The 24003-nt window shown below is 42.2% G+C and overlaps 1 protein-coding gene across 7 annotated transcripts in view; it reads left to right on the forward strand.

Moving 5' to 3' along the window:
- The window catches only part of rab5b (RAB5B, member RAS oncogene family), a 74189-nt gene that overhangs the window by 18727 nt on the left and 31459 nt on the right, over positions 1–24003 (forward strand). For 2 of the 7 annotated variants that reach the window (XM_085985773.1, XM_085985774.1), the window contains exon 2: positions 17171–17438. In XM_085985773.1, coding sequence (XP_085841899.1) covers positions 17279–17438 — 160 coding nt within the window. In that variant the 5' untranslated portion in view covers positions 17171–17278. Of the gene's footprint in view, positions 1–3558; positions 4277–4728; positions 4783–5263; positions 5449–17170; positions 17439–24003 lie in introns of those variants that run through there. The other 5 variants (XM_085985771.1, XM_085985770.1, XM_085985767.1 and 2 more) reach the window with 5 other exon arrangements.

The raw sequence follows: 24003 nt of genomic DNA on the forward strand, positions 1-24003 counted from the left end.
GTGTAAAATTTTGTTTGATAACGCTTCTGTGAAGTGCCTTGGGACGTTTTACTACGTTAAAGGCGCTATATAAATGCAAGTTGTTGTTAATGTCATGAGGTAAGGCTAAACTTGAATTCATGACGTGAGTTAAATGCAAGCAATAACATTAGTTCACAAAAATGTTGTATACCTGTTACTTTTATGAAAAAGAAGATTTGCATTTATTTAGGACTTTCAGGTCCTTGGAATCTCCCAAAGAACGTCTCGGCTAATTAATACTTTTAAATTGTAGTTATTGTTGTTATGTAGGCAAAAATGATAGCCAAGTTGTATACAGCAAGGTCCTACGAACAGCAGATGAGATAAATGAGCAGTTATTCCGTTTTGATTATGTTGGTTAAAGTACAAATGTTGGCCAAGACACTGGGAGACGTCCCTTGCTTCTCTTCAAATAATGCTGCAGGATCCTCTATGTCCACCTAACAGGAAGATAGGGCGTTGGGTTCAATGTCTGATTTGAAACATGGTACCTCTGACAATGCAGCACTTCTTCAGTACAGTACTGAAGTGTTGGCCTAGGTGATGTGCTCAAGTTCTGGACTGGGTCTTGAAACCACAACTTTGTAGCTTTGAATGTTATTTTCATTAAATTCCATATCAGAATTTTAAAAGCTTGTCATTATTAATATTGATTTGGAGATTTAGATTAAGGAATGCTGCTTGTAATTTATAACTTTTTTGGTAGATAAAATTGAACTTTTTAAGCTGTGTTTTTTCTTTATTCCCAAAAGAGGCTGATGTTTACACTTTTCTAGTTCTGGCTTTCTTGAGCGCCAGGAATCCAGCAGTGTGGAATGGAAATCATTGGCATCTATAAATGTAATTTGTGGCTAATAAGTGTGATCGTTTCTACAATTAAAAAAAGGCTAAACAGTGTGTGATTGGTCAGTAACTTCAATACAATCATTAAAAACTAGAAATTACACTGCTGTAATTATATCAATACTTACCAGGTGAGGGAGGGAACATTGGGGGAGAAATTGGGTGCGTAGCGCCACCTGTTAGCGCCTAAAGAGGTAGTCAGTGGCTGTAGCGCCACTGGCTGCGTCTCCCGCGATATTCAGTAGGGGCGCTAATGGTGGCGTTAAGCTTTTGCGCTGCGCCGCCACCGATGACGTCATCGGTGTGCGCAGTGCCCTGTTCGCGATATTTGGTAACGAACGCCGCAGTTGCGCCGCTTGCTACCCGCGCCCGGTTCACGGGGCCTTAATGTGCCGGCAGCGGCGCAAGTTAAGGTGGAGGTGCGGGGCGGCCGCCTGCCAGCACCTCCGTCCCCGGCCTCCTAACCGCCCCCCCCCCCCCCCCCCCCCCCCCCGCGGCATTGCCGGCTGTTTCCCGAGAGCCCGGCACTTCTCCTTGGTGCCGGGCTCATTTGCCGGCACTCGCGATCGGGGATCGTGCTGTTGCAGGCACCTCCCCCTTAACAGTGGGAGGAAGGCCTGCAGTACCGCAGCGTGCCGTGCCGCAGCGTGTGGCGCTGCGATAATCAGTTTCAGCGCCCTAAGAGGGACGTGGAGCGCCTCGAGCCTCGCCCCGTGTCCCTCGAGCGGCACTGAAACTGAATTTCTGCCGATCGGAATTACTCCGATCGCTGCGCTAAATCCTGCGCTCAGGCGACTTTTACGCCACTTTGGCGCCCCAACCCAGTTCTAGGCCATTATGTCTTAATTTGGACAGGTGCATTTGCACGTGCACATGAAGTTCATGGGTCAAGAGGGAAATTGTTTCTGGAACCTGATAAACGTGGGATGAATGCAGTCCTAGTTATTTTCAATTTGAGTGTCACTGTCCAGTAAATTACCAAGTGATAACATAGCTGCTATGGAGTAACCTTGGGGTTATGGTGAACTACCCAAACTCTGGTCAGTGGTTAAAACATATAAGAATCCTTTTTAGTAATGTTTTGCTTTCCTGAAATTAAATTTCTGCAAGAGGTTGTACAAAAAACTAAAATGTGATCTGTAAACTGTTTTTAATAAAATGCAAGCTACTTCCCTCCCAAAAATGAACAGGCCACCAACAAAAAGTATCTTTGGTAAGATACAGTCCACTTTAAAATCCACTGAATTCTCGATTAATTTTCACAATGCAGTGAGGTCCCAATCTGAGCCTTGCAGGGGCAGTGTCACAACTGCAACAGACTGAACTTCCCCACAGACAGAGAAAAAAGTAAGGATGGCTAAACCTGCGGTGCTTTTATGCACCTGCTTGTCCTCAATAAATAAGATTGGTAGCTGTCTTGGAACCGGTAACCTAGCCACTTTCTTGTTGGAGAGAATTGCGTGGCACATTTGCTTATGGAAGATCTCGCCTGCACTCACTTCTTGTGTAATACTTACTTCATGTAATGTTACATTTTGCCCATCACACGCTGTTGGTTGGCTCAAAGTAAAACAACATCCAGTCAGAACTGAAGAGGTAGGAAAGATAAGAATCGTAAGCGAGAAAAGTGACTACAATACAAAATTACTAGGGACTTATGGAAACAACCAATCCTGAATGACTAGTCAGAAGAGTCTATCAAAAGATGATGAACCAATCTAAGCAGAGAAAAAACTTCTTGGAAAATATTTTCTCTCTAACTGCGATTCCTAATGTCCAAAATAAAGTTGTAAACAAAATAAAAGCATAAAAAATGACGTTGCACAAGAACATAAATAAATTTATCCATTAAATTGTCTTTTTTGACTTTAATACCTTTAAAAGTTTTTGCTTCAAAGGTCCAGCCTGTCATAAAAGCCAGATCGCAAGTTCCGGATTTTGAGTATGTACAAGTGCATGCGGAAACCCGGAAGTTGTGGGGCTTTTCAAATGTCAGGGAGACCACAATTTCAGGGCCAATGACACAAGTTCTCAAATCTTTATTTCAGGTAAGTTTCACATTTAAAATATTAACTGCTTTTCTAATATAACTGCTCATTTTTTACTCATCAGGCAGTTACACAATAATTATGATTAACAGTACTTGTAGCTATTATTGACATTTAGGAAGTAAAACAAATATGGGTTTTCCACAATGAATTTCTTTGTCTTACTGGAAAAAGTTGAAGAGGATTTTTCTTTGTTTTTTCAAGTGATTTAGACCTAACTGGAAGATTAGTTTGAATTATTGGGTACCTCTTGATTGGCTACTATCCATGTCAGTCACTCTCTTCAAATTGAGTTGAAAAATTGCACTTCTGAGAAAGACAGCAAACCATTTTGTGCAGCCGAACAGTTTTTTTTTAGTATGAAATACTGGGAAATCTCATAAATAAACTATTGAGCATTTTATGTAGCCATTTTTGTTTGTTTATAGAAATTAATGTGTATTAAAAACTGTAGAAATCAGCAAATACACTCATGGTGCACTAAGTGTTTTAAGGTAGGAACTAGCTGACAACTGGAACGGTGTGGCACCTTACGGTTTAAAAGGGTACAAGGGCAATTTGGCACCATTCTCCTTGGACACCCTGACCTCGAGGCTGCCATACCCTGGCAACCCCACCCCCCCCCCCTGCTGCCGAGTACAATCAGACCCTCTACCTCACTCCCACCCACATCCCCATGCTTCCAGAACTCTCTTCCCCAGTCGTCTTGTGTCCCAGGACCCTTCTGCTCCCAGGTTCCAGGAATCCCCTTGACTTGATACAAAGGTTAAGGTTTTGCTGGTTGTTTGCAAAGCATGAGGGAGGACTTGGGCTATTTTTGAAGCATACAAGCAAAAGTATAAGAAATTAAGGAAAACTCCACAGAGTGTGTTTGAAGAATTAATTAGAGTTATTTGAAAATCATGGCTTGAAAATAAAAATGTAAAAGATTGATTTCTGGAAGTGGTTCCAGACAAACTAAGGATATTATTGCTTGACCAGGAATGTAACACCTTGAAGCATTTAGGCGAATGAGTAGACCATTATGTGACCTCAAGGTTGTGGTGATTTAATGGATGATCTAATTTCTCCCATTAGTTGGCTGGAGAGTGATTATTATGTTTGAGTTTTATATTAGTCTTTCTATTTGGGTTCAGCTTCACTGACCGCTCCTCCCATCCCCAATGTATCTTTACCTGCCTAGGATCTAAATAAAGAATAGTGAGACCTGAGGATCAAACAGAGAACCCCTGCCGCTGTATACTGGCTTACTGGAATGTACTACGTACCACCATGTGATTCTCCGATAGATGGATTGACTATACACGCTATCAAACTGAGACTCAGGATATAAACCAACAGACAGTTTATTCAACCTAGAACAGGTAAATGAATGATATTAAATATAGAAGGGTTGATTGCTGTAAATTTTGCTATCTTTCACAACACACTACATAAAAATAATAGACAATTCTCCTGAGCTATTTTTTAACATACATTTTACCTTGAACATGAATGTTTACTTCTTATGTAGTGAACCACTGTCATAGACTCCGCCTAGCCCAGTTTTTCTGTGGACTACCTTCTGAGATAAACTCAGCCAATGGCAGTATTGTTCCAAATCTTTTCTGGAATTCCCTCCCTAAATCTCTCCACCTCCCTACCTTTCCTGCTTTAAGACACTCCTTAAAACCTACCTCTCTGACCAAGCTTTTGGTCACCTAAAATCATCTTTTGTGGCTCGGTGTCAAATTTTGTTAATGCTCCTGTGAAGCGCCTTGGGGCATTTTACTATGTTAAAGGCGCTATATAAATACAAGTTGTTGTTGTTTTGAAGGTGTACTTAAACAAAGCTCCTCCACAAAATCTGCATTTCCCTTATTTATATTAGGTGAGTAGCCATTCTTTGTCAGTTAAATAGGATATTTGTCTCTGGTTTGAAATATATAATAATTGGATCTTAATGCCTCATCCATCCAGCCATCAAAGATATAATAAAACAGGTACAACTTAATGCCTCTGCCTCCAATCTATATTAGCATATGAAAAGCAACTTTGTTTCAGTAGGAGCTCGTGACACTTCCTGATACATAAATATACCCCCATTGATTCCAATTCAGGTAACCTGTCTGGATTCCCATTCAGACACAACGGTAGCCACCAGATCGTGCATGTCAAGGATTTCCAGAACTATGCAAGTTTCTATGTTTCTACTTTGTCCTGAGGATGACAGACTGTAATGCAAATAATCTCCATTTTGCAAAAATACAGCTAGCAATAACTGAATCTTAACCCTGTGCATGTACTGTAACTAGTAATAAAGAATTAAAATCAACCATCTAATACAGACAAAAACATTTTTTGTCACACAGACACACCCAGCCTGGTGTGCGTCCACAACCCCAAGAACCAGGAAATGTGCCACAGAATAAGAACCCATGAGATGACAGCAGAGATTGCAGGTGCTCAACTGTAACACAATGGGACATATTACAAGTGATTGCTGATCAAAATGTGGAGCTAGATACCAAGTGGGAAGATAAACCTGGTTAAAAAGGCATGTAAATGGCTGCAGGGTGTACAGTGACACCTGAAGAATATGACTCTATTCCTTTGCCCATTCTTAGTTAACAAATAAACTACTGAAGGATTATACAATACTGGTTGTACTGTTGACGTTGTGTGCACGACAACCAATACTTAGAGGATGACCCACATTTATGGTCTTACTAGGTCAGTTAATGTAGCATTGGCCAAGTTCTCACTAAATATTACTTATAGTCGAGAGTAAAAGAAGCCGGGGTGTCTATGCTCCTACCGTTCAAAGTTCTGCTAAAGAATGATTTGAATGATGGAATATTATGATTAATTTAGCTACAGAGCAAAAAGTTTTAATGGTAACTTGGAGTCAGGTATAGGCTGTGAAGCTGAGTGGTCTGAAATTGCAGTAATGCTGGCTACAGTTGCAACCTTCAGTTCATATATTTACAGTTGCAAAACAATCTTAAATTACTGGATGCTTCTCAGCCACAACTTGAAACTGAACTTCATATTCCAATCTGCAAAATTCCCTGACCAAACAGATTACATTTCTGGCCATAAAGAAAGAAAGGACTTGCATTTTTATAGTGCCTTTCACAAAATCAGGTTGTCCTAAAGTGCTTTACAACCAATAAACCAACCATAAAGGGACTCGGTGATGCCAAATCCCCCATCCCCCCCCCCCCCCCTTTCATACCACCAGGCTCAGGAAACCCCATTCCCCTATTGCTGCCAGACCCTAGACCACTCCCCACCTCAGAGCTCAGTACACCCATTGCTGTCAGATCCCAGGATAATTTCCTTCCCCTCCCTGTACTGACAGGAATTTCACAATGAGCCAAACCCCATATTTCACCTCCCAGGTCTCCCAAAGTCCAGGCTCTCCTCTGTAGTGCTACCAAACCCCAGGATGCACTCCCCCCCAGCCCCCCCCCCCCAAAAAAAAAAACTCTACTGCTGTTAAACCTCAATCCTCCCTGCAGCTGCTGATCTCAGGACCACAATCTCAGTGCTGCTAAACCCTATGACCCTCACCCCAGTGTTGCTAAATGGCAGGTACCTACCTTCCACTTGATGCATCTTGCCTAATATCTTGTTTTGTATCTTGGGCTTTAAAAAAAGGTCAGAGATAAAAATTGAGTACATAGGTGCAGAAACATAATCACAGCTACTAGTTTAGTTTTCATAGCAAGTGAACAGAATTGTGCAATTCGATCCCGAAACTATTGCTAAAAATCCCAGAACACCATGCCATACCGTATGGGACAACACACTCCATTAAACAGGGAACTTTATAGACTGGAATGTGGTTGCTGGTTTCAGCAGCACCCAGCATTTAAAAATATTGTGTATCTGTAATGAAGTGTGGTGTTGGTAGTGTGCATGTACAGACATACCTTTTTTTAATATAAAACTAACAAATCACTGATGGACGTTACTCCCATAAGTCAGGGATGTGTTTTTCCACAAGGTCAAGAACATTATACCATAAAAAGTAGGTTTGGGTCCATTTAAGACTACCCAACCTATTTGCTGTTGGGAAAACATTGGGTTCATACAGGAATCAATTAAGGGGCTGCTGCTGCTATGTAAACATTGGGTGAGGTCATACAGATGTGGACAGGCATTTAAAATGGAAAATGTGACAAAAATGTAACAACAGGAAGTAAGCTTTTAATAGACAGGAGGTGTGCACATGTCTTTAATATATAGCTATATAATATGTGTGTGTGCATCCTACCTACTCTCATGTCCTCTCCGAATGCATCTTGTCCATGAGACCCACCTCCTGCTTTCTCGACCCTATTCCCACCAAACTGCTAACCACCCAACTTCCCTTCCTGGCCCCCATGTTAGCTGATTATGTTAATGGTTCTCTCTCCTCAGGTACTGTCCCCCTCCCTTTCAAATCTGCCGTAATCACCTCACACCTCAGAAAAAAACACCCTTGACCCCTCTGCGTTTGCAAGCTACCGCCCCATCTCCAATCTCCCTTTTCTCTCCAAAATTCTTGAACACGTTGCCTCCTAAATCCATGCCCATCTCTCCCGCTGCTTCATGTTTGAACTTAGGTTTCTGCCCTGCTGCAGCACTGAAACGGCCATTATCTAAGTCACAAATGACATCCTATGTGACTGACCATGGTAACCTATCCCTCCTCATCCTTCTCGGCCTGTCTGCAGCCTTTTACATGGTTGACTGCGCCATCCTCCTCCAACGCTTCTCCTCGGTCGTCCAGCTGGGTGGGACTGCCCTTGCCTGGTTCCATTCTTATCTATCGAATCATAGCCAAAGAATCATCTGCAATGGCTTTTCTTCCCGCTCCGGCACCGTTACCTCTGGAGCAATGTTCCTCCTTTTTTGGGGGGGGGGCGTGGCGCATTCACAGTTTCGTGCATGCGCGAAATTTACCATTGGAAAAGCCAGTCCTGGGCTGCGTGGGATTGACAAAGAACTTAGAGGGAACGTTGCTCTAAAGTCCCTCGAGGATCTATCCTTGACCCCCTCTTATTTCTCATCTACATGTTGCTCCTCGGCGACATCATCCGAAAACACAATGTCAGGTTCCACATGTATGCTGATGACATCCAGCTCTAATGGATCAGCACCTCTCTCAACCCCTCCACTGTCTCTGATTTGTCATGCTGCTTGTATGACATCCTGTCCTGGATGAGCAGAAATTTCCCCCAACTAAATATTGGGAAGACCAAAGCCATTGTCTTCGGTCCCTGCCACAAACTCTGTTCCCTAGCAACCAACTCCCTTTCCCTGGCCACTGTCTGAGGCTGAACCAGACTGTTTGCAACCTTGGTGTCCTATTTGACCCAGAGATGAGCTTCTGACCACACATCCACTCCTTCACCAAGACTGCCTACTTCTACTTTCATAACATCATCCGTCTCCGCCCTTGCCTCAGCTCATCTGCTGCTGAAACCCTCCATGCCATTGTTACCTCTAGACTTGACTATTCCAATGCTCTCCTGGCCAGCCTCCCAGCTTCCACCCTCTATAAACTTGAACTCATCCAAAACTCTGCTGCTCGTACCCTCAATCGCACCTTGTCCTGCTCAACCATCACACCTGTGCTCACTGACCTACATTGGTTGCTGGTCCGGCAGTGCCTCAGTTTTAAAATTCTCGTCCTTGTTTTCAAACCCCTCCATGTCCCCCCCCTATCTCTGAAATCTCCACCAGCCCTACAACCCTCTTGAGATATCTGCGCTCCTCCAATTTTGGCCTCTTGCGCATCCCCGATTTTAATCGCTCCATCATTGGTGTCTGTGCCTTCAGCTGCCTGGGCCCTGAGGTCTGGAATTCCCTCCCTCAGCCTCGCTGCTTCTCTACCTCTCTCCTCCTCCTTTATGTTCCTTAAAACATACCCCTTTGACCAAGTTTTGTGTTACTTGTCCTAATATCTCCTATTGTCGCTCAGTGTCAAATTCTATCTGATAAGGCTCCTGTGAGAAGTTTTACGATGTAAAAGGCACTATATAAATACAGGTTGTTGTGCTGAATTCACCCATAATCCCCCACAAACTGTCCGTTAAGTATTTTATTTCTAGTGTTCAAATGACAGCCGGTCTTGAATGGGGAATAATATGTGGCACTGGTTGGGAGGAATCAATTAAGTACAATTTTTTTGTTCAAGTATTTTCTGCTGTACTTCACAGGGTTAAAAATGATAATGTACATGAAATGGAAAGATTTAATTGATCAGTGCTGGAGGTGCTTGAAGCCCCAGCTGGTTTGCTGTGTCAACAGAACCAACTCGTGATTAGTTTGTGCGTGTGTGTGTGTGTTTAATTGCCTTGTTCCAATTTCTCCATGTAAAGCTAAAGGTTAGCAGTTTTAGGGAACTAGGACTGCAAACTTGCAGTGAGACATATCTGCCGACCCTTTCATTGTGTTATGTATGGTAAGCAATAAATGTGTAAGCATTTAATAGTGCTGGCACTCCTTTTAAAAGCAAAATTATAATCTGATCTGTTTTCAGGAAGCCAGAAACTACATAATGTTTTTGTTACATAGCAAACTGTAAAGAGTTAGATACGGCCCTGATTGCCTGATAGAGTGGTAACATTCTGAGGAAGGGATGGATACAGCACACATTAATTGTTTAGAGTAAGCAATGCTGTCCAGAATATCATTCTGACCACAGAACTTGCTGTTTCTTCTCTACAGCTTGCAGCACCCCATGAACATTGAATAATCTATAAATAGATCATGTGAAATTTAAACAGAACAGTTTACAACATGTGAAGAACGCTGCTTGTTGAGAATGTTGTGAATAAACTGAAAAGAATTAGTTCTATTTCAGGAACTTGTGTCACCAAGGCTGATCCATATCTATCATTTTTCTAAACCAGGCCACATGAGTATGAGTAGTGGATTTTTGTGGATAAGGTGATACTAAAACATATTTAGAAACCATTTTAATCCAAGAGTCTGCCATTTTGTTATATTATCATGTTGAGGTGATTGTGTAATATTAATTTAATTTTCTGTTTCTGAATTGCACGTCAGATTTCACCAAAAGGAGCGGTCTTTTATTATTATTGTTTGTTCATTGGATTTGCTACGTGGACAAGGTCATATTTATTGTCCATCCCTAGTTGCCCTGGGAAGTCGAGGGTGGTGGGCCGCCACCTTGAACCGCTGCAGTACTTGCTGTGATAGTACTCCCACCATAGTGTTAGGGAATGCTAGGATTTTGACCCAACAACGATATATGTCTAATTCAGGATGGTGTGTGACTCAGAGGGGAATTTGGAGCTTATGGTGTTCCCATGATATTGCTGCTCTTGTCCTTTTTAGTGGTAGAGGTCACAGCACTGGTCGGTGCTGTTGAAGTAGGCTTGGTGAATTTCTGCAGTTGTATCCTATAGATCAGGAGTGTCAAATTAATTTTATATGGTGGGCTGGATCCAATATCCTGGCACTTTGCCACATTCAGCAAAACGTACTAAACTATAAGTAAAGATAAACCATATTGCTCCTTACATTTAGATTTTATTTTTAGAAACATTTCCATAATACCCGTAGGTTTTTAAATGGCTTTCTGCAACTTAATTTTCTTCTTCTGAAGATTATTCTGAAATGATGCCAACATAGTATTCAATTCATGCCCATGGCCGATAAAAAACAGCTTAAATTGCTAAATCATGGATACTCGCAAAAATGTAAATATTATGGTATTTCTTTGGCAGACAATTAGTTGCTTTGTTTTATTCACTCATGCACAGGTATTGGAATGTAACCCCCAGGTTGCTCTGCTGGCAGGCAATTCCATCAAGTATTATGCTTAAGTTAGAAAAATAAGTTTTATCTATTTATTGAATACTTGAGTGGCTATTGAAACAAGGGAAGTAGATAAGTACTGTATTTGAAAAAGAATATCAAAGGATTGGCAAAAGGAAAAGGCAATGGGATTAGATAGTTTCAGTTGAAGAGCTGGCACTGGTACAGGCCCCAATGGCTGCCATCTGTAATATGATTTCTACGATTCAGCAGCTCCCCTAATGACTAGTAGGTAATTGCACTGCTTGATGTGTAACTGAGCCGTACACGCCAGGTCCTATATTTGATTCCTGGTCTGGTCTGGGGTTGGGGGGTTTAAAAGTGACCCAGGATGATTCCCCTCTTCTGTGTAGAAGAGCCACATCATTGCTCAGTATTTGCCCATAGTGACCACCGAGTTGGGAACTCTTAACGTTTAGGGTTGCAGGTGTACACCAACTTCCCACAACTCTGTGGGACAGCAAGTTGAGGTTCTAGCGCACTACACCACCTGCTCTGGGATGGTTAAAATAAAATGAATGTTAACTCTTTAAAAAAAACTTTTAAATATATAAACACTGCAGAATGCTTTCTGTATTGATTCCCCCTTTGAGAAAATGCAACCTTAATAATCACTAATACCAATCTTATTTACTTTTGAACAACTTAATTGGAGGAGGACCAATTTCAGTGGGTTGAGAATGGACCTGGCCCGGGTAAATTGGAATCAAAGATTGGCAGGCAAGACTGTAATGGAACAATGGGCTGCCTTTAAAGAGGAGATGGTTCGGGGACAGTCGATGTACTGTCCCACGAGGGGGAAAGGTAGAGCAACCAAAGCCAGAGCTCCCTGGATGACGAAAGAGATAGAGAATAAGATGAAGCAGTAAAAAGGAGTGTATGACAGATGTCAGGTTGAGAATACAAGTGAGAACCAGGCTGAATATAGAAAGTTCAGAGGGGAAGTGAAAAAGGAAATAAGAGGGGCAAAGAGAGAGTATGAGAATAGACTGGCAGCTAACATAAAAGGGAATCCAAAAGTCTTCTATAGGCATATAAATAGTAAACGGGTAGTAAGAGGAGGGGTGAGGCCAATTTGGGACCAAAAAGGAGACCTACGCATGGAGGCAGAGGGCATGGCTGAGGTACTAAATGAGTACTTCGCATCTGTCTTTACCAAGGAAGAAGATTCTGCCAAAGTCATAGTGAAAGAGGAGGTAGTTGAGATACTGGATGGGCTAAAAATTGATAGAGGAGGTACTAGAAGGGCTGGCTGTACTTTAAGTAGATAAATCACCAGGACTGGATGGGATGCATCTGAGGATGCTGAGGGAAATAAAGGTGGAAATTGCGGAGGTATTGGCCATAATCTTCCAATCCTCCTTGGATTACAGGAGTGGTGCCAGAGGACTGGAGAATTGCAAATGTTATACCCGTGTTCAAAAAATGGTGCAAGGATAAGCCCAGCCACATAACCTCGGTGGTGGGGAAGTTTTTAGAAACAATAATCCGGGGCAAAACTAAGTCACTTGGACAAGTGTTGATTAATTAAGGGAAGCCAGCACGGATTTGTTAAAAGCAAAGCGTGTTTAACGAACTTGATTCAATTTTTTGATGAGGTAACAGAATTGATGAGGGCAATGAGGTTGAGGTGGTGTACATGGACTTCCAAAAGGCATTTGATAAAGTGCTACATAATAGGCTTGTCAGCAAAGTTGAAGCCCACGGAATAAAAGGGACAGTGGCAGCATGGATATGAAGTTGGCTAAGTGACAGGAAAGAGAGTAGTGGTGAATGGTTGTTTTTCGGACTGGAGGAAGGTATACAGTGGTGTTCCCCAGGGGTCGGTACTAGGACCACTGCTTTTCTTGATATATGTTAATGACTTGGACTTGGGTGTACAGGGCACAATTTCAAAATTTGCAGATGATACAAAACTTGGAAGTTTAGTGAACAATGAGGAGGATAGTGATAGACTTCAAGAGGACATAGACAGGCTAATGGGCAGACACGTGGCAGATGAAATTTAACGCAGAAAAGTGCGAAGTGATACATTTTGATAGGAAGAACGAGGAGAGGCAATATAAACTATAGGGGACAAATCTAAAGATGGTGCAGGAACAGAGAGACCTGGGGGTATTTGTGCACAAATCATTGAAGGTTGTAGGGCAGGTTGAGAAAGCAGTTAAAAAAGCATACGGGATCCTGGGCTTCATAAACAGAGGCATAGAGTCCAAAAGCAAGAAAGTTATGATGAACCTTTATAAAACACTGGCATAATGTGTCCAATTCTGGGCACCGCACTTTGGGAACGATGTGAAGGCTTAAGAGAGGGTGCAAAAAAGATTCACAAGAATGGTTCCAGGGATGAGGGACTTCAGTTACATGGATAGACTAGAGAAGCTGGGGTTGCTCTCCTTAGAGCAGAGAAGATTGAGAGGAAATTTGATAGAGGTGTTCAAAATCATGATGGGTCTAGACAGTCGATAGAGAAACTGTTCCCATTGGCAGAAGCGTCGAAATCCAGAGGACACAGATTTAAGGTGACTGGCAGAAGATCCAAAGGCGACATGAGGAAAAAACTTTTTTACGCAGTGAGTGGGTATGATCTGGGACGCACTGCTTGAAAGGGTGGTGGAGGCAGATTCAATCGCGGCGTTCAAAAGGAAATTGGATAAGTACCTGAAGGAAAAAATTTGCAGGGCTACGGGGAAAGGGCGGGGGAGTGGGACTAGCTGAAGTGCTCTTGCAGAGAGCTGGCACGGGCTTGATGGGCCGAATGGCCTCCTACTGTGCTGTAACCATTCTATGATTCTAACATATGGCTGTTTCTTTTCCTAAATAAAAATAGGTATGTATGGAACAAAGAAAATTCAAACTGACTTGCAATCAGCAAAACTAAAATAATGGCCCAGATTTTGCTGAAAAAATAACAGCATCTGAATGATGCACACTTATTAATGTGACAAGCGGCCTGTAACTTGTAGTGAGGAAGAGAGACATTGTGAATTGCCACAAGTTGCTGGCCGATTTGTGCCGCTCTGCCGTTAGGTTTGCAAAAACGGCAGCTTGCCCTTTAACCATCCCATGATTTTCATGAAATTTCTGCATTTACCCATTAATTGCCCATTAAAGATTTTTAATTTTTTTTTCTTATTTTTCCTTTGTCTTTTTTTCTCTCTCTCTTAATCCAATCTCTCTCTTTATTTCTTGTTCTGTACCTGATTTGACATTGAATTCACCCACTCTAATTCACCCTCCTTTCTCACTTCCTGTTATTTTTCAATCATAAATCTCATTGGTTAAGGAGATACACTGTTTGTCCCGTTGTTCACCAAGGTCCCAGATGCCCTGTTTCCCTTGCTGCGTTGTTACCAGCTCACACTTACAGCAACTTTGTGGGCAAAAACATTTTTGAGCTGAAGGGTGCAGGAACAAGTCTTAACTAACCGAGCACACCGTGAGATGCCCCGCTCCAGCAAGTTCTGGGCCGATGATTCATTTTAAATGTTCTGCAAATGTAATTACGCAACTTTCTATCTTGAAGTTAGAACAGGGGCCTTGGTTCTGCCTCTTCTTGTTTGCTGTGTGGTTTATATGTTCCTTAACAGCGCAAATAGATGTAAACGGATACAATATAATTGCAATTACGGAGACATGGCTACAGGGTGACCAAGGCTGGGAGCTGAATATCAGAGGATATTTAGGAAGGACAGGCAAAAAGGAAAAGGAGGTGGGGTGGCATCGTTAGTAAAAGATGAAATCAGAGCAATAGTGTGAAAGGATACTGGTTCAGAAAATCAAGATGTAGAATCAGTCTGGGTGGAGCTAAGAAGCACTAAGGGGCAGAAAACATTGGCGGGAGTTGTCTATAGGCTTCCAAACAGTAGTGGTAATGTAGGGCATGGCATCAAACAGGAAATTAGAGATGCATGTAACAAGGGTACTACAGTAATCATGGGTGACTTTAATCTACATATAGACTGACCAAACCAAATTAGCAATAATACTGTGGAGGATGAATTCCTGGAGTGTGTACGAGATAGATTTTTTAGACTAGTACGTTGAGCTAACTAAGGAACAGGCTATCCTAGATTGGGTATTGTGCAATGAGAAGGGGTTAATTAATTATCTTGTTGTACGGGGTTCTTTAAGGAAGAGTGACCATAACATGATAGAATTCTTCGTTAAAATGGAAAGTGAAGAAGTCCAATCTGAAAACAGGGTCCTAAATCTAAACAAAGGAAACTACGAAGGTATGAGGAGTGAGTTGGCTATGATAGATTGGGGAGCTTCATTAAAAGGCATGACGGTGGATAGGCAATGGCTACCATTTAAGGAACGAATGCATGAATTGCAACAGTTATACATTCCTTTCTGGCTCAAAAACACAAAAGGAAAAGCGGCCCAACCATGGCTAACAAAAGAAATTAAGGATAGTATTAGATCCAAAGAGGAGTCATATAAAGTTGCCAGAAAAAGTAACAAGCCTGAGGATTGGGAGCAGTTTAGAATTCAGCAAAAAAGGACCAAGAGATTGATTTAAGAGAGGAAAAATAGAGTACGAGAGTAAACTTGCAAGGAACATAAAAGCAGACTGTAAAAGCTTCTACAAGTATGTCAAAAGAAAAAGATTAGTGAAAACAAATGTAGGTCCCTTACCGTCAGAAACAGGAGAATTTATAATGGGGAACAAGGAAATGGCTGAGCAATTAAACAAATACTTTGGTTCTGTCTTCATGGAAGACCTGGTGCTGAACAGATAGAGGATCAGCCATGATCATGTTGAATGGCGGAGCAAGCTCGAAGGGCACAAGTGGAAATATGTGAAGCAGTTTGCTCACTGCAGATTGGCTTTTCTTTGGTGCAATTGTCAAATTCCTTAATTGTGGGGAGTTTTTTTTCTGTTCAGCACCAGGGCTTTAGCTGAGATAATGGTAAGTGATCCTGGTCACCCCCATAACCTCTAACAATGCTGCACTTTAGCCACCCAAAGTGTTGGAGGTAGAACCTACAGTGTCTTTTTCTCCCTATGCCATTCAGGCACTTTTGTTGCTGATCCTAATGACTCAGATGAGATTGGTATCTGGGAAATCCAAATGTGTTGGCAGGTGAGGTCTGAATTTAAACCAGGCCCCTGTATCAGTACTTGAGTGCAGTCTAACCATTACTAATCCAGTAATTTTGACAACCAGCAAGCCTGGGCAGAGAGATTTATCATCGTCTGGATTAAGGGCAGAATTCTGTTTGATAGTCTAGTGCCACTGAGCCTTATTAAATTTCAAATTGCTGATTTATCTAATATGAATGCTCAAGAACTGGTGTTTAAATGTAAAATTCCTGTTTTTACAGGATCTTTATGGTGATTGGACAGCTTGTTTACAGTGCTAGTATCAAAACTGGAGTTGGACAGATTGTAGCCACAGATGTTTTGAAACAAAAAATCTCCATATAGCCGATGCTGGACCCATCCTGGAAGTGCTTGATCCTGATATCTGTGCTAAAAATCTAAAATTATTCAATGTTCTCGTCACGGTGTGGGGGGGAAATCACTCCAATAAGTAAATATATACCAGTTAGAGATGGTTTACTGCAGCGAATGCAATCTGTCTGGTTTTGAGGATCATATGTACACCCCTGACTTTGCCAACTACCCAACTATCTGTACAAAAGTAACTTGGGACAGCAATGTGTAAATATTAGTGTAAATGTTTGTAATTCATTCTCCATACCAGTTTGTACTGGATACATTAAAGTTGAGTAAGTCCACTTTACATTTTTGGTTTAAATCAATTTAATCATAAGTAGCTCAGACAGAAATGGTTGTTATTTTCTTGTATAATCTATTTTGTTTTTGAGATGTTTGTAGATCATTTGATAAACTAAATTAAGTTGTGATTAGGTTTTTAAAATTCATGTAGCAGTTGTATTTGGGTTCAGTTATATTGTACTGATTAATTTTTGTTAAACTGAGTGAAAGTTACATATTGAAGACTTGTGTGATTCTTTGGATAGGGTGAATTGACGGGTGAGATGACTTCAGTTTAAGGGAAAATAAAAGTTCTGCAAATCTTTTGTTTAATGTGAAAACAATAGTGTGTTTTGCTGGTTTCAAATAAATAAGTGTTCAATATTACATCGTAGGCTTCATTTACATTGCAGCTGTAACTTCCATGCAAAGCAAATTCACTTCACAGCAGTGCTAAGAAGCTACAATGTAAATCTGGAGTCAGGGCCTAATTTGACTCTGGATTTACAGTACAACTTTAACATCAATGTGAAGCAAAAGCACTTGGCGCTGATGCTACAATTGTAGTGTAATTACAGCCTTGAGAAGGGGTATTTCAATAATGCATTGTGTTCTGGGTGAACATTACCTATATCTCCAGCACTGTTGAATGGTTTCAACAAATCTATTTGTTGCAGTACTTGAATCTTGTCTTGCTCCTTTATTTTTACAGTTCTGAAGTGGTCACTGAACGGCAGCATCGTAAAGATTTCTTCTTGCATGGTTGAGCAGTTGAAATATCATTGAAACTGGAACACTGAACTTGCAAACATAAGGGATCATGGCAAGCAGAGGAGCTTCTAGACCAAATGGTCTAGGCCAAACAAAGATCTGTCAATTCAAGCTGGTTCTACTAGGAGATATGGCAGTGGGGAAATCGAGTTTAGTCCTGCGTTTTGTTAAAGGCCAGTTTGACGAATTCCAGGAGACAACAATTGGTGGTAAGTATTTTTTTAAACTATGCAGCATTTGGTGTAAATTAGTTATACATATCTAAGATGTACCTTGGCCATTGCAAAGCATGATGTTGTTGAATTCTGACCAGATCTGGGGAGATGGAAAGGGGGGAGGAAAATCCCAAACTGCGCTGCAAAAAGATGTCGAGGGAATGGACCTACCCTTCCTCATATAGTGTGGATATAAGAGTGACAAGTGCAACATTCATGGATGGAGTAGTGCAGAAACAGACAGTCTTACAACTTTATAACCAAAGCGGCAACGTTTTTGGTATTTTTGACACAGGTTTGTTAACATTTATATAGAACTTAGGAACATACAAAAAAGCATGGAAAAGATCATCTGGTCCATCAAGCTCACCCCATCCAGATATGATGCAACCATGTGTATCATTAGCGCCCCCCCCCCCCCCCCCCTTACCCCACTCTTAAAATCTCCTGGTCGAGGTGAAAAAATCTGTGGCCAATTTAGGAAAAAACTTTGGAACATTGCACTCTGAAGCCCCCTCCCCTTACCTTTCAAGGCAGTTAAGCACCAGAAGATATTCACAGCTACCCCGCAACCTACCTTTTCTAACTTCATATGTCTTCCTTTCTCAGGAACTTTTCCAGCTCCCTCTGGAAGGACTGCAGGGAATCCATACTGATCACACGGTTTAATAATCTGTTCTAGTGGGCAATGCTTAAAGAAATATTTCCTAGTATCTAACCTAATACTTTGCTTATGTATATGTCCCCGATTGCCTCTATCCCTGTCCTTATTAAATTACCTATCTCTTGCCTTCATCATTTTGAAATCCTCAATTATATCCCTTCTGCTCCTTTGTCTCGCGACTGAAAAAAGCCCCAGCACCTTGAGCCTATCCTTAAATCTGTTCATACCATGTTTTTCATTATGATAATGCAGCAAAATACTTAAAACAGCTGGATTTATAATATTGCTGATTGGTCCAAATTAACCACATGGTACCACAGAGCCAATTGGATTCCAGCATTGCTCCCTACTGACCAAGTAACCCAAGCCCAAGAATTTTTTTTAAAAAAAAGCAATATTAGATTTTGTACTCAAAAATAATGAAATAAAGCCTGGAGTTTGCTGAAGAAAAGTAACTGAAGTTGAGAGTGCATTAAAATTCCAGCTGAATTCCCAACTTTAATTTTTTCTAAGCATATGGTTGAGAAAAACAAACTAAAAGCAGAGCAGCATAGCAACCAGACCACAAGAAGGATGAGTGTACAGCTGATCAAGTCATAACACAGCTGTGGAGTAGGGCGAGCACATTTTGAATTAACATAATATCGAGGCTTGCAAGGAATGAGCTCAGAGAGAGAAGAAAAGTTTGGAGGCTGACCACCCATCAGCAACAGCAGGGAGAGGTAAGAGTCCAATCCATATAAATCTATGCGCAAGAGATCAACTAATATTCTTATAAAAACCTATATTAGAAATATTTTTGAAACCATTTCTCCCATTGTTTACAGTAGCAAAGTCCAAGATCATCCTGGTGAGCTGGCCCTGGGGTGAATTCAGTGGTATTGGCAGAGACCTGCAATCAGGCCACTTGACATTGTTCTTGGCCACAGCAGGATAAGCACTGGGCATGTTTGGGAGACTGGAGAGAATTTTTTTTCTCGTGCCAATGACAGTAGATGGCTGATTTGGAATAGAGCATGATCGTGTTAGAGAGTTGAATTAATATGTGTAGTGTCCGTGTGTTGATAAAGACACTGAAGACAGGAGTTGGTTCATAGGTGTTTACTAAGCAAAGTCTGGGGGGGGTTCTAACGGATATACACAATATACAGGCTTATATAGCCCGAGTGGCAATTACCAGCATTACAGCACACCTGGGGCTCTTAAAGGCACATACACTACAATTCCTCCCCTTTTAGCTAACCAGTACATCATTTTAAGTAATTATTAATTACATGTTATAAGCAAAATAATATACACATTGCTGTAGTTAATTAATTATAAGTCAGTCTCTCAGGAGGCTTCCTGACTCGGTCCGGATAACGCCTCGGGGGTGTAGTAGTTTCTGGTGGTGTAGTAGGTTCTTTTGGCAAGGCTGATTCGGCTTGAATGCCAGTGTCTGGTTCATCGGGTTCCAGTATCACCGGATCGGAGGTAGATATGGGTATCTCTACTTCATCGTTAGACGTATAGAGTTGTGGTGTAGGTTGTCCCTTTTCGGATGACTTTATGATTTGGTCAGCATGGCGCCTTATTATGCTTTCTCCGATATCCACGGTATACATCAGTGGTCCTAGTCGTGTGCAGATAGTTCCAGGCTGCCATTTCTCGGTACGGTAGTCCCGGGCCAAAACTTGTTGACCTATCTGGAAGGTTCTAGTTGGCCTATCATTCATGCCTTGAAACTGCCGGTTCTCCACGTCCCTTCTGATGTTGGGCTTGACCAAATCCAGCCGGCATCTTAGGGTTCTATTGAAGAACATCATGGCGGGAGTTTGGTTGGTAACCATATGTGTTGCATTCCTGTATGCGAATAAGAAGTTATCCACCTTGTGCTGAAGTTTTATGTCTTCATTACCCATGGCCTTTATGGCCTTCTTGAAGGTCTGGACAAACCTTTCAGCCAATCCATTGGTGGCAGGATGGTATGGGGCGGACGTGTAGTGCTTACCCCATTGTTTTTTAAGAACTTTCTGAATTCTTCGGACACAAATTGCGGTCCATTATCAGAACATATCTGTTCCGGTAGCCCATTCCTGGCAAATATGGTCCTTAATACTGTGATGGTTTTTTCCGTGGTGGTGGAGGACATCTTTATTACCTCCGGCCACTTGGAGTGTGCATCAACTGCGATTAAGAACATTGAGTCCATAAATGGACCAGCAAAGTCGATGTGCACCCTTTGCCAGGGAGATGAGGGCCACTCCCATGGATGTGGAGGGGCTTGTGGTAGAGCGTTTTGGACCTTCTGGCATCCTAGGCAGCTCTTGGTCATTTCTTCGATGTCTCCATCGATACCTGGCCACCATACAAACGCCCTAGCTAGGTTCTTCATTTTCACTCCACCCAGATGCCCTTCATGAAGCTCCTTTAGCACTTTATCCTGGAGTTTGGGTGGAATCACCACTCTGGATCCACACATCAAGGTTCCTTGGCACACTGACAGCTGTTCTCTTCTTTGCGAGAATGCTGGCAACAGTGGTTCGCCATGTGCTGGCCATCCCTTCACTGTTAAATCATAGACCCGTGAGAGAGTCGGGTCATTTCTCGTCTCCCTTTCAATGGCAGAATTTGTTACTGGTAGACATTCCACTATGGTAGAGTGGAACATCTCTACTGGGTCTACTGTAGGTGCCTCTTCTACCGTTGGCAACGGTAGGCACGATAAACCGTCAGCATTCCCATGCTGTTTTGATCCTTTGTATTCTATGTTGTATTGGTGTGCCCCTAGAAAAAGGGACCACCTCTGTAGCCTTTGCGCTGTCATAATGGGAACACCCTTTTTAGGGTTGAATATGGAGATGAGGGGTTGATGGTCAGTCAACAAGGTAAATTTTTGTCCGTGTAGGTAATGGTTGAATTTCTTCACTCCCCATACCAGGCTGAGTGCTTCCCTGTCGATTTGGGCATAGTTACGCTCAGCTGAGTTTAATGAGCGTGACGCAAAAGCTATCGGCCGTTCTGAGCCATCAGGGAATTTATGGGATAATACTGCTCCTATGCTGTAAGGGGATGCATCGCACGCCAGTCTGATTGGCAGTGATGGGTTGTAATGAGCCAAAACTTCTTCGGATGTGATTAAGTCTTTGCATTTATGGAAGGCACGTTTACAGTCTTCGTTCCATTTCCAAATCACTCCTGTTTGTAGAAGTTCATTAAGAGGGTGTAGAAGAGTTGATAAGTTCGGTAAAAATTTATGATAGTAATTTATTAATCCCAGGAATGACCTCAATTGTCAAACATTTTCAGGTGCTGGGGCTTTTATAACTGCTTCAATTTTTTCAGGTGACTTATGCAACCCTTCCTTATTAATTATGTGGCCACAATATGATATCTGATTTTGGAAAAATTCGCACTTGGGGCGATTTGCTCGTAGGCCCCGTTCTTTCAGCCTAGTGAGCACCTGCTCCAAATTGGCAAGGTGCTCGTTGTCATTTTCTCCTGTTACAAGGATGTCGTCTAGGTAGCATTGAGTCCCCGGAATCCCTTGCAGGACTTGCTCCATAGCTCTTTGCCAGATAGCTGGAGCTGATGCTACTCCAAAAACCAGTCGATTGTACTGGTACAGACCTTTGTGTGTGTTTATCGTGAGATACTTTTTAGAGGCCTCCTCAACCTCCATCTGTAGATATGCCTGTGCCAAGTCAATTTTGGTGAAACGTTTCCCTCCGGATAATGAGGCGAAAATATCTTCTATCCTCGGAAGAGGATACTGTACTGTGTGAAGGACCGGGTTTACAGTCACCTTGAAGTCTCCACAGATGCGAATTTTTCTCTGTTCTTCAGATTTATCATTATTCAATGCTTTTTTCATGACTGGAACGATGGGTGTTGCCCACTCGCTCCAATCTATTTTGGATAATACGCCTGCCTTTTCCAAATTCTCCAGCTCTGCCTCGACTGCTGGACGAATTGCGTATGGCACCGGTCTTGCCTTAAAATTTTTTGGAATTGCTGCATCTTCCACTTTTATTGAGGCAGTGATGCCTTTCAAGGTTCCTAGTTTCTCTTGAAACACTTCTTTGGTGTTGGCCAAGATGTCTTTTAATCGTTCAGGTATGATGTCATCATTGTTTTTTTTCTTACTGGTCACCGTCAGTGCCTGAATGGAGTGCCAGTCTAAACATATCTTTCTGATCCATTCACGTCCCAACAACGGTGGACCACCATCTTGTAGAATGTATAAATACAACTTTTGTATTTCTTTGCCGTTGTATACAACAGACACCCTTATTTTTCCTTTGGGGTATACTTTCTGCCCCGTATATGTTTTTAAGATAATGGATGTGTCTTTTAGAGGTATATGCGAAAATAGCTTCTCGTAATCCCGTCGATTTATTACGGTTAGAGCTGATCCTGTATCTAGCTCCATTTTAACTGGGGACCCTGCTATCGTGAGGGTAACCCAAATGGTTTGGTAATCATCTTTGGCAAGTACATTATGTAATTTGAGACAGCTTAGTCTCTTGTTTTCGGAGTCGCTATCGCTCTTCTGGTCTTCGGAGCTACTGTCCGTCATTTGTACCTTCCTGTACTTTTCTTTATTGATTTTTTTTTTTCTGTCTGTGGATTTATTTTGTCCAGATCGGCATACCCGTGCAATGTGTCCAATCTTTCCGCATTGCCTGCATGCTTTGTCCTTGAACCAGCAGTCCCTCTGGTTATGGGCGGATCTGCCGCAGCGATAACATCTTTCGAAACCCTGTGTCATTTCATGGGTGCCAAAGTCCTGTGTCTTTTGTTGTATCTCTGCAGCTCCTCTTGCTGCTGCTTCGTATGATACAGCCATACTGAAAGCTTTGTCCAATGTTAAATCTTTTTCAGAAAGCAGCCTTTTTTGTGTTCCTTCACTTAAGAGACCGCAAACGAATTTATCTCGAAGATAATCTGATAGTCCTGCCCCGAATTGGCAGTACTTTGATAGCTTTCTTAATTCGGTTAGGTAATCAGCGTTACTTTCATTCTTGTGTTGATTTCTCTTGAAGAATTTGAATCGTTCCGCTATCAGCAGCGGTGTTGGGTTTAAGTGCTCCTGCAGGGTATCAACAATTTCTTTAAAATTCTTGTCCTTTGGTTTGGCTGGAGTGATTAAATTTCGTAACAGCCCGTATGCCTTTGTGCCCATTAGGTTCAGCAGTACTGAAGCTTTATTTTCATCTTCTATTCCATTTGCAGTGCAATATACCTCTACTCTTTCCACGTATGTGGTCAAATCTTCTATTTCGCTATCAAAAGCATCAATATTGCCAGACTTAGGCATTTCAGAAAAGATATGGCGCTTCCCGCGTTTTTCTTTCTTTTCTGCAGCAAAGATATGGCGCTTCCCGCGCTTTCCCGCCGCTGCTGCCGATGACAACGCTGTTTCCCGCGGTTTCCGTTCTCTTTTTTTAAATTTATTTACAGTTGGAGACTCGTTCCCGCCGGACTTTCTCTCCAGGTCTGAACGCTGACCTGCTTGCCGTGCCGGCCGTCTCCCGAGTGCTCCCTCCCAGTCCGTTATTGCTTGCCTCCGATTTCGCTGCCTGTCTCCGCTGTAGAGCCAGCTGCTGGAGCCCCAGCCTGACGCCCAGGAAGGATTAGCGCAGTACCTGCCACCAGCTTGGCCAGCTGGTGAAACCACAGCTTCTCTCACTTTCTTGAGTCTCCTGGACGCCCGAGGAATCGATGTCCTTGAGGTGCTGCCGAATTGCAGGTAAGTCCGTTTCCACTTCGTCACCACTGTAGTGTCCGTGTGCTGATAAAGACACTGAAGACAGGAGTTGGTTTATAGGTGTTTACTAAGCAAAGTCTGGGGGGGTTCTAACGGATATACACAATATACAGGCTTATATAGACCGAGTGGCAATTACCGGCATT

Source organism: Somniosus microcephalus, chromosome 4, assembly GCF_052327205.1.
Source record: "Somniosus microcephalus isolate GS21.2 chromosome 4, FLI_Smic_1.0, whole genome shotgun sequence".
NCBI lineage: Eukaryota > Metazoa > Chordata > Chondrichthyes > Squaliformes > Somniosidae > Somniosus > Somniosus microcephalus.